The 11,200-nt window shown below is 47.0% G+C and overlaps 2 protein-coding genes across 2 annotated transcripts; one reads left to right on the top strand and one right to left on the bottom strand.

Moving 5' to 3' along the window:
• The first annotated feature begins 904 nt into the window (after nucleotides 1-904).
• Nucleotides 905-1,807, top strand: LOC109941564 (uncharacterized). The gene is made up of 2 exons (XM_020542660.1): nucleotides 905-1,246; nucleotides 1,332-1,807. Exons 1-2 carry the CDS (start codon nucleotides 1,091-1,093, stop codon nucleotides 1,455-1,457), a joined length of 282 nt encoding a protein of 93 aa, XP_020398249.1. The 5' UTR covers nucleotides 905-1,090; the 3' UTR covers nucleotides 1,458-1,807.
• Nucleotides 1,808-9,534: 7,727 nt separating this feature from the next.
• LOC103634790 (uncharacterized) lies at nucleotides 9,535-10,729 on the bottom strand. Its single transcript, XM_008657382.4, has one exon. It carries the CDS (start codon nucleotides 10,384-10,386, stop codon nucleotides 9,823-9,825), a length of 564 nt encoding a protein of 187 aa, XP_008655604.1. The 5' UTR covers nucleotides 10,387-10,729; the 3' UTR covers nucleotides 9,535-9,822.
• Between the last annotated feature and the right edge of the window lie 471 nt (nucleotides 10,730-11,200).

The raw sequence follows: 11,200 nt of genomic DNA, 5'->3' as shown, positions 1-11,200 counted from the left end.
AGCAAAGAAACATCAGCAAATCCAAGTGCCTTCTGCAGTGTTGTAGCACCAGGGTCAGTGAAAAGGGAGCGCACATTGGTACCAATTCCTAGCTTCGGGGGATCATCAACGTTTGGCACAGCATGGCTGACCGTTGTAAGCATTTCAGGTGTATTCTCACTGAATGCAATGACCCTGAAGCTCTTCTCGTCAAGGGCCAACAGGCAACCAAATGGTTGGATAAGCTTCCCTCTTTGAATATGCTGCAAGTATGCTATGACCTTTCCCGATCGCCCTTGCTGCTCAGGTGGAGTGCTCCGCTGTGCTTCAACCAACTTGGAGTAATCAAAGGAATCACCGGATTCTTCGTACTCTGCATTGAGTTCAGCATCAAGGGTTGTTTGTGCTAATATCCTTGCCCGGGAGCTCTGGCGAGTCCTGCTGGATGAACTTGAAGAGTGGGCAGGCCTCGAGGAAGACATTTCTGTCTTCTTTTTGAAAAACAAAAAACCACCAGGTACCACTCCTGCTTAACTGGTAAAAGGCCAGTGGAAAGCATAAATCAGTAATATAAAGTACCATGGGTTTTGCCCCAGGGCTATTGCACTTCGCATGCCTATCAATATGTGGTTCTTAGATCTAGTCCTAAGTATCAGAAATTTAAATCACGCAATAACTGGTGTGATAAAAAGCATTGGATTTGCTTTTCAAAGCATTTGTCCAACAATTATGATTATTTAGCCACCAACAACAAAATATAAGATGAGGCCAGAGTTCTGTTATGGAGTTGCACAATGCCAAGGTCAGTCTTAGGTGCTGAAGTGAATGTCATTTTTTTCTCTCTCAAGAAAATTGAAGTGTCTGTGCTATTGGGACTTGCTAAATGAGGTATAATCAATAGGTGCTTATGCTCTAATTCTTTTATGGTGACCATCTAAAATAGAAAACAGCAGGACAATTGCTATGTCATCAAACATGATCATCATCAGTACTAGGGTTTCTTTAGGCCATGTTATTAGTCTTGACCTGTCTAGGCAGCATTGATGCATGTTCATGTGTTCTTTTTCTTAAACTGTCAGTCATTATTTGACTATGTTGTATTGCTGTTGGCATGTACCAATATTTCATGGCAAATCTTATATCCCAAGTTTTTTATATGCCGCAGAGGACTAAGTACAACAACATGGAGCCGGATGTTGTTGATTTCTTTGGGGAATGTATGAATAGTCCCCGAAATGGTCGTACTCCGCTTGCAAATGAGATATATGTAAGTTACATGTACTACACTCAAGTAAATGCCTGTTTCAACACTTTTGTATGGCCTTGTTACTAAGTACATTCATTTTATGTAGGAGCAAATGGTTGCAGAGAAGGAAAGAGAGCCAGAAGAAGGAGAAGCACAAAAGTCACCCTCCAAGCTCAACAGGCCACACTTGAAGAAAACCAAAGTTTGCTGTGCCAGACCCAAGAGGAAGTGAAGGGGATGCATACCAAGTTTGAAGAGACCAATGCACTGCTACGAGCTGTCCTGAAACTTCAGAAAGATTGAGGTAGGGATGCATACCAAGTCTGAGGATGATGCCTTTGCTTAAGGTTTTTCTACCTTGCTAGAACATATCTGTGGTTAGAACTTTGTCAGAACTACGTGCAATCTGTTTGAATGCTTCGAACCTTTGTGGTGGAACCTTTGTATGTTTGAACCTCTGTTGTGGAAGAACTAGTGTGCTAGAATTGTGTATGACTTGTGATGAGAATGTTGTGTATGATGGCTTTTCTGTGTATTATGATTCTGTGAGCTATCATGAGAGCTCAGTGTGTCGTCACTGTATGGTCACTGTATGTGGGTGCCATATTAAACTAAACAAAACCAAGCTGTCACATTATCCCAACATTAGGTGACGCGTTGATTAGAAAAATGTGACAGATAACACTGTCATATATAGCAACAATATGTGACGGACGAACGCAGCCGTCACAAAAGATGATGACATTATGTGACGGTACTCTGAACAATCGTCACAAGGTACATAATGTGACGGTCGTTATATGACGACCCTTATGACGCAACATTTTCGTCATAAGATGCTTTTTATGACCAATTTTGTACTAAACATGATACTTTACTTTTGTCATACAAAACCATTTTTTTGTAGTGTGAGGAGATCGACTTATGTTCTTTTGTTGCTCTTGTTGCTTGGTTGGCTTTCTTCTTTCTCTCATTCTTACTCTCAAAACCTTGTAAGCGAAGCAAGAGACACCAATTGTGTGGTGGTCCTTGCGGGGTCTAAGTGACCCGGGAAATCAAGGAAGGAAGCTCACTCGGTCTAAGTGACCGTTTGAGAGAGGGAAAGGGTTGAAAGAGACCCGGTCTTTGTGACCACCTCAACGGGGGGTAGGTTTGCAAGAACCAAACCTCGGTAAAACAAATCACCGCGTCTCACTCTTCATTTGCTTGTGATTTGTTTTTGCCCTCTCTTTTGGACTCGTTCATAATTCTAACGCTAACCCCGACTTGTAGTTGTGCTTAAGTTTATAATTTTCAGATTCTGCCTTTTCACCCCCCCTCTAAGCGACTTTCAGTTAGTAAGCATATAAGAAGCATCAAAAGTTTTAAATGAAAAGTTATAATCATTTGATGCAATAGGAGATTTCTTTTTAGGCAATTTAACATGGGTTGATTGCCTAGAGCTAGATACCTCATTCTTATATATAAAAGCATGATGGGAAACAGAGTGAGACTTCCTAGCATGAATTCTGCTAATTTTGTGCTCAGGATAACCAGCAGGATATAAAATGTAACCCTCGTTATCCTGAACCATGGGAGCTTTGCCCTTAACAAAGTTAGACAATTTCTTAGGGGCATTAAGCTTGACATTGTCTCCCTGTTGGAAGCCAATGCCATCCTTAATGCCAGGGCGTCTCCCATTATAGAGCATACTTCTAGCAAATTTGAATTTTTCATTTTCTAAGTCATGCTCATTAATTTTAGCACTAAGTTGAGCTATGTGATCATTTTGTTGTTTAATTAAAGCTAGGTGATCATGGATAGCATCAACATTAATATCTCTACATCTAGTACAAATAGAAACATGATCGACAGTAGATGTAGAGGGTTTGCAAGCATTTAATTCATCAATCTTAGCATGTAAAATAGCATTTTCGTTTCTAAGACTGGAAATAGCATCATTGCAAACATTTATATCTTTAGCCTTAACAATTAATTTTTCATTCTCAATTTTAAGGCTAGAAATAGATTTATTCAATTTATCAATCTTAGCAATTAAACTAGCATTATCATTTCTAAGATTGGTAATTGAATCATCACATATATTTGACTTCTCAACCTTAGCAATCAAATTAGCATTCTCAATTCTAAGGTTGGAGATAGTGTCATGGCAAGTACTAAGCTCACTAGTCAATTTTTCACATTTTTCTATCTCCTGAGCATAAGCATTTTTAACCTTAATATGCTTTTTGTTTTCCTTAATAAGGAATTCCTCTTGGTTGTCCAAGAGTTCATCCTTCTCATGAATGGCTCCTATTAATTCATTTAATTTTTCCTTTTGTTGCATGTTAAGATTGGCAAAAAGACTAAGCAAATCATCTTCATTATCACTAGAGCTACACTCATCACTAGATGTTGTATATTTAGTGGAGGCTCTAGATTTTACCTTCTTCTTTTTGTCGTCCTTTACCATGAGGCACTTGTGGCCGACATTGGGGAAGAGGAGGCCCTTGTTGACGGCGATGTTGGCGGCGTCCTCGTCGGAGGAGGAGTCGGTGGAGCTCTCATCGGAGTCCCATTCCCGACACATGTGGGTATCGCCGCCTTCTTCTTGTAGTATCTTTTCTTTTCCTTCCTCTTTCCTTTCTTGTCGTCGCCCCTGTCACTGTCACTAGACATAGGACATTTTGCAATAAAATGACCGGGCTTACCACACTTGTAGCACACCCTTTTGGAACAGGGCTTGTAGTCCTTCCCCTTTCTTTGCTTGAGGATTTGGCGAAAGCTTTTGATGATTAGCGTCATTTCCTCGTTGTCAAGCTTGGAGGTGTCAATTGGAATCCTACTTGGTGTAGATTCCTTCTTTTCTTCCTCTGTCGCCTTGAATGCGACGGGTTGCACCTCGGGTGTGGAGGTGCCGCCTTGCTCCAAGTTGATAATTTGTTTGGAGCCTTTGATCATCATTTCAAAGCTCACAAACTTCCCTATAACCTCCTCGGGAGACATTAGCTTGTATCTAGGATCACCACGTATCAATTGAACTTGCGTAGGATTACAAAAAACAAGTGATCTTAGAATAACCTTGACCATTTCATGGTCATCCCATTTTTGCTCCCGAGGTTGCGCACTTGGTTCACTAAGGTCTTGAGCCGGTTGTACATTGCCTATGGCTCCTCTCCTTGGTTGAGGACAAACCGACCGAGCTCCCCCTCGATCGTCTCCCGCTTGGTGGTTTTTGTCACCTCGTCTCCTTCGTGCGCGGTCTTGAGCACGTCCCAAATCTCCTTGGCACTTTTCAACCCTTGCACTTTATTATACTCCTCTCGACACAGAGAGGCGAGGAGTATAGTAGTTGCTTGGGAATCAAAGTGCTTGATTTGGGCGACTTCGTCTGAATCGTAGCCTTCATCCCCCATGGATGGTACCCGCGCTCCAAACTCAACAATGTCCCATATGCTAGCGTGGAGTGAGGTTAGGTGATGCCTCATTTTATCACTCCACATACAATAATCTTCACCATAAAAACGGTGGTTTGCCTAATGGGACGGAAAGTAAAGGAGTGCTTTTGGAAATGCGAGGATAGCGTAAGGGGATCTTACTAAACTTCTTGCGCTCATGGTGCTTAGAAGTGACGGACAACGCGTCAGAGCCGGATGTAGAAGGCGATGAAGAATCGGTCTCGTAGTAGACCACCTTGTTCATTTTCTTTTTCTTTTCGCCGCTCCGATGCGACTTGACTTGTGAAGGGGATCACTTCACCTTGTTGCCGGACTCTCCTAATGGAGTCTTCCCGTGGCTTGTAGACTTGTCACCGCCGGTCACGATCTCCTTCTTGGCGTGATCTCCCGACATCGCTTCGAGCGATTAGGCTCTAATGAAGTACCGGGCTCCGATACCTATTGAAAGTCACCTAGAGGGGGGTGAATAGGTGGAATCTGAAATTTACAACTTTAAACACAACTACAAGTCAGGGTTAGCGTTAGAAATAAATGCGAGTCTGAAAGAGAGGGCGAAAACAAATCACAAGCAAATGAAGAGAGTGGCATGATGATTTGTTTTACCGAGGTTCGGTTCTTGCAAACCTAGTCCCCGTTGAGGTAGTCACAAAGACCGGGTCTCTTTCAACCCTTTCCCTCTCTCAAACGGTCACCTAGACTGAGTGAGCTTTCTCCTTAATCAAATGGGTCACTTAGACCCCTACAAGGACCACCACAACTTGGTGTCTCTTGCTTTGATTACAAGTTGCTTGAGAACAAGAATAGAGGAAGAAGAAAAGCGATCCAAGAACAAGAGCTCAAAGAACACGAGCAAAACTCTCTCTTCTAGTCACTATTTGCTTTGAGTGGAATTGGGACTTGGAGAGGCTTTGATTCAATTGAATATTGTCTTGTATTGAATGCACTAGCTCTTGTAATGAGTGAGATGTCTGAAAAACTTTGATGCCTTGAATAGTGGTGGTTGGGGGATATTTATAGCCCCAACCACCAAAACTGCCGTTGGGGTCCGGTGCGCCAGCCACGTCACCCAACTGTTAGGGTTCTGACGGTTTCTATCGTTGGAGCTCTGACATCTTGGGGCACCGGATAGGCACTGTTCACTGTCCGGTGCGCCTTCTGGCGCTACTTTGACTCTGCGTGAACTGCTCACGCACTGTTCACTTTTGCAGACGACTGTTGGTGCAGTAGTCGTTGCTCCGCTTTGTGCACCGGACAGTCCGGTGCTACACCGGACAGTCCGGTGAATTATAGCGGAGCAGCTCACCAGAAACCCGAAGGTGGCAAGTTCAGAGGTACGGTCCCTGGTGCACCGGACACTGTCCGGTGGCACACCGGACGGTCCAGTGCGCCAGACCAGGGCACACTTTGGTTTTCTTTTGCTCCTTTCTTTTGAACCCTAACTTGTTCTTTTTATTGGTTTGTGTTGAACCTTTGGCACCTGTAGAACATATAATCTAGAGCAAACTAGTTAGTCCAATTATTTGTGTTGGGCAGTTCAACCACCAAAATCAATTAGGAAAAGGTTTGACCCTATTTCCCTTTCATAAAGGACTTCTGTCATCTGGCCAGGCGCAACCAGAGGGAGCGAAGACACGAAGGCCTTAGGGGGAAAGCCACAAGTCGACCCCAAACACCTCCGGCATAATAGAAGACATCGAGAAGGGCCCACCTGTCAGCGTAGTGTGAGGGGTGTGTTGTCTGGTGTGAGCAAATTATTATACGAACATTACTGTAATTAACCCGTAGCAGGGGATATTCCTTGGATGTAGTTGGTAGCTGAGGGTAGGACTGTATTTTTTACCACCTACCCCCCGGAGAAGCCTATAATTATCACTGTCTTGTAGCTGGATGGAACACGCATGACGAGAAGCGACAATTTCCCCAGTTTGTTTCGTTGTGCATCTGAGCTCTCACCTGTTCCCCGAGTGTTTGAGTCCACCTGTCAACTCATCCACGTGATAGTGCCCAACAAGGTATCTTAAAATAGTGCCAAAAATATAAAATATTATATCATCTATAGTGTTTAGGGTGTTAAAAGCAAAATAAGCTCCAACAGATAAGCACTAAATCATGTATTTTAGGAAATAAATTACATTATTTTAGAAAATAAATTACATTATCAGTGTTTATTAGATGAGCCCTATATTTGAAAATAGGGCACTAGTTTAAGTTATTATTAGTTGAAGATACTCAAAAGCATCTCCAACCAGGTGCCTTAAACTAGTGCCGAAAAATTAAAATACTACATCATTTAAAATGTTTAGATCACTAAAAACAAATTGAGCTTCAACTAACATTATTAGAAAAAAAAGGTTGAGAACGATATAAGAAAATAAGGATAGGGCGCTAACCAGGATATAGTATATTTAGTTCAATTCACGTTGTGCCCTAATCTTTTTATAAAGATTTATAAAATAGGGCACTGTCAGAAAAAGTCCATGTATGTAACAACATAAATAAATGTTAAGTTATACTATGCGTTGAGGAAGTCCAGCCTGCCTGCCGGCCGGCCATGCTCATGCGGCATGGTCTCCTCATCAGCCCTCGAGATCTCGCGGACAGGCAGTCGTGCAGGTGCCCCAAGATCCCAGCTCAACCACCACACCACACCACTTCTTTTTTTTCCCCACGAATTGATTGCCAACTCCCTTCTGCTGCTAGCGTGCAGTGCAGGCGTTGCAGGTCCCGGCCACGCAGGCATGTGCTCGCCTCGCCCGCTTCCTGCCCCGATGCGATCCAATCCAAATTCCAATCCAACCACCTTTTCATCCCAACCGTCAACCGACGCTGCCGGCCGGTGCGTGCGCGTAAGCTCCCTCAGCTACTGCGGCGGCGACGGCGACGGCGACTCTCCGAGTCCAACCGACGGGGGGAGCACGAGCCCAGGCGAACGGCGCCAGTGCAAGGGAATCGAATAGATGATCTGGGCGTGATCGGCCACAGCGGCAGGCACGGCACAATCAACGCCAAGGGAGCCGGGAGAAACAGCAGGTCAGTTGAGGATGGATGTATGTATCATGCGTTCCAGCGGGATGGTTGGTGCCGGGAGGAGGGGCCGGGGCCAGGGCCTGGGCGAGCCGTGCCAGCGCCTACCGCCCGTTGTGATCGGCCGTGCACGCGGCGGCAACCTCGCTTGGCCCGCCAAGCGGACCACACATGCGCCAGCGCCGGCCGGCCGGTTCGGTGCTGTGGTGTGTGCTGGACTGGACTGGACTGGACTGGATCCGTTTCGTCTCGGCAAGGGGAAAAAGAGAGAGAGAGAGAGAAGTCGACGGCATGCCCCATGCAGGCCCCGGCTCCAGTCGTTCGTTCGGTGGCGCGCGGCGTGCCTACCTTCCGTACGGGCTCGGAGTGCCTCCACGCCGGCGCGCGGCATGGCATGTGCCTTTGCCTGGTTTCTTTCGTCGTCGGTTGGTGCCGATGCTTCCTTCCTTCGTTTCGTGTAACGGGCAAGAAACCCCCCCCCCCCCCCCCGCGCGTCTTGCGGGTGGAGGAACTCCTGGCGTCTTTGCAAACGCGAATATAAATATAAATGCATGATGACGTCACGACATCATAAAAAGTTACCATACACGTCTTTATAGGAAGACGACGAAGAAGCCACGTCTTTATAGACGTGTTTGGTGGGGGGCACAAGGATGAAATCCAAGTACGCTCTTCGTATTCGTAGGAGATCATTTGTTTTGGTCCATTCGTTTTTCTAGACCTTATCTATGTACAAGCCTTTGTTAATGCGGCTATCATACCTTTTTTTTCCAATTTGAACATAGTTTTTTCTAGGTTTTAGTACGGCCTGTTTGGTGGGAGACCCACGAGAGTATGGTTGTAATCCAGATTAAATTAGAGGAACAAAATCGTTCTATTCTTTGTTTAGATCCACGGCAAAGCAAGAGGAAGAAGTGGAACAGTGACATTCTATCAATTTTTTGGAGCGAGCTGGAGGGCTCGAGCTGAGAATATTCCCGATCTAGAGTTGCTTCCCTCGGTCCGCTCGTCCATCAAACACGAAATAGAACGACTTTATTCCACCTCACTTCTTATCTAAACGGATTCTTAAATTTATAATGCACGTAAAACAAGTAGAGAAGAGATAAGAGGTAATTAGAGATAAAGATGTATTGGTAAAATGAAAAGATATATTGGCAGCACAAGATAAAGGTGCATTGACAGAGAGAGACATAATACCAACTATTCTGGGACTGGATTTAGATCCTACGATATTTTATTTTTTTTTTCAGATGAAGACATCAATTGGTTCGGGACACAGAGAATAAATAATTATTTTTGAGGGGCCAACTATTTTGAGACTAAATTTGAGTCATTCAACGTTTGATAGGAAAGCGTCATCTATTTTAGCATAGTAGAGAACAAACAGTAGCTTCAGGACAGGTTAATTATTATGAGACAAAGGAGCTAATTATTTTAGAAAAGAGAGTGACAGGCTATTTTAGGACATAGGTTAATTATTTTGAGAGGAAGGCGTCAAGGATAGAGAATAAGCAGTTATTTTAGGAGAGAGAGAGAGAGTAAACAGTTTCCTGTTCCTGGTCAACCGTACTTGCGTGCTATCGACCGTCGGATTCTTCCAACTTTGGAGTGGTGGAACCGTCCAAGCATTTCCATCCTTTTTTCACGGTCCATAATTCATCAAGATATTCTTTTTTTGAGCAGTCACAGTCACGTCACTGGGTCAGCGTCCTTCCGTCGGCCACATGTGTCACTGTCATCGCCCATCTCCATCCACGCAACCATCGTTGCATTATTATCTGTCTTTCTGGCTTTACTGTTTATCATTTTATTAATATAATTAATAATTAATATAATAACGTTATATACTTGCTTGCTTATTTGCTTTTTCTACCGAAGCGAGAAATAAATTCCAGGGACAAAAAAAGAAGGAAGAATCCATCTCCAGATTTTTTTTTTGATCTTCTTCTCCCCTTGCTCTGAACCTTCCTCCCAAGTTTTTTCCACGCCCCCTGTTTTTTCACCCTTCTAAAAACTTTACATCCAGGTCAAAAAAATGGGTGCCCGCTCGCTAAGGTTAGCCAACAAAGGTAAAAATAAAAAAAAGGAAGGCTAATCGACTGGCTGCGGCTGCCTGGGCCCTGGGGATGGCCATCAGACGGCGGGCATGGTCTCGTGGCGCAGGGCCGCGAGATCCGACGGGCCACACGCGTCGTCGCCGCCGAACGCGAAGAGGCCGGCGCCGAAGCCGTCGTCGTCCCACGCGGCGGCGGCGGCGGAGGCAGCGGCCGCGGCCGCGGCCTCCGGCGAGTAGCCGCCGAAGCCGCCTCCGTCCACGATCTCGTCCTCGAAGCCCCAGATCTGGCCGTCGAGCGCGGGCGGGAACGGCGCCCCCGCGCGCCCGGCCTCCTCCTCCTCCGAAGAGGAGGCGGGCGGCAGCCCCAGCTCGTCGTCCGAGGCCTCGAGCAGGAAGCCCAGCTCCGGCGCCGGCGCCGGCGCCTCCGCGGCCTCGTCGAAGCTGGCTATCTCCTCCTCCAGGCTCCGCATGACCGACGCTAGGTCGCCGGCCGCGGCCGCGTCGGTGTCGTCCTCCAGCATGTCGAGCAGGTCCTGCGGCCGCAGCCTCTTGGCGTCGGCCTGCGGCGAGCCCTCCTCTCCGCAGCCGCCGGCGACGAGGTCGCCCGCCTCCCGCGCCCGCTTGTGAGAAGAGTTCTCCATGGAACGAGCTCAGAGGAAAGGGGGATGACTTGATTTTTTCTCTCTCTCTCTCTGTCTCTCTCTATTTCCTTGCTCCTCCCTCTCGCTGCGTTCGCGTACGCCGAGCAAGGCAAGGCACAAGCCAGCCAGGCGAGCGAGCGTGACGAAGGCGATAACGCGAGGGCAGAGACGCAAGAGTACAAAAGGCGAGGTGTTTTGCGCAGCGACGCCGAGTTGGGGGGGCCGGCTTATATAGCCCTGCCCGTGGTGGGTGGCTCTGCGGACGACGTTTCTCGCAGGGGGTTTGCCGCAAAAATCGCTCGCGCGGTTTGGTTTGGTCTGGTCTGGTGCGGTGGTGGCGGTGCAGCCAGGGAGTAGTACTACTGCTTGTTAGCTTATCTTTTGCTAGCTTTTTCTTTATTTGGTTGCCGGTTGGGGGCTGCGCGCGCCGCGACGAACGGACACGGACACGGACACGGACGGACGGGGACTGTGATGGGTGCGCGCGCGCCTGGCTGAGGCACCGCACGCCATCTGGAAGGCGGAAGGCCCGGCCGGGTCGCGTGGCCGTGGCCGTGGCCGCCCGCGCCTGCCTATTTTGTTTTGTCCACGCCCTCCCTAGACTGGAATACTGGATGGGTGGTGGATTGGGGCGTTTGAACGGCGACGGCCACCTCCGATATTTCTGTCACGGTTTTTCTTTTCTGACCTTTGAAAAGCCATCCATCCGTCTGTCTGGCTGACTGGCTGGCTGTATTGGTTAGCGGTGGGGGGGGGGGGGGGGGGGGGGGGGGTCTTTAGCTCGGGCGGGTCTCTTTTTAGCTTGGAAGATGAG

The sequence above is a fragment of the Zea mays genome, chromosome 8 (genome assembly GCF_902167145.1).
Source record: "Zea mays cultivar B73 chromosome 8, Zm-B73-REFERENCE-NAM-5.0, whole genome shotgun sequence".
Lineage (NCBI taxonomy): Eukaryota > Viridiplantae > Streptophyta > Magnoliopsida > Poales > Poaceae > Zea > Zea mays.
Note: the sequence above shows the minus strand (reverse complement) of the source record. Positions and strands in the feature narration are given on the sequence as shown.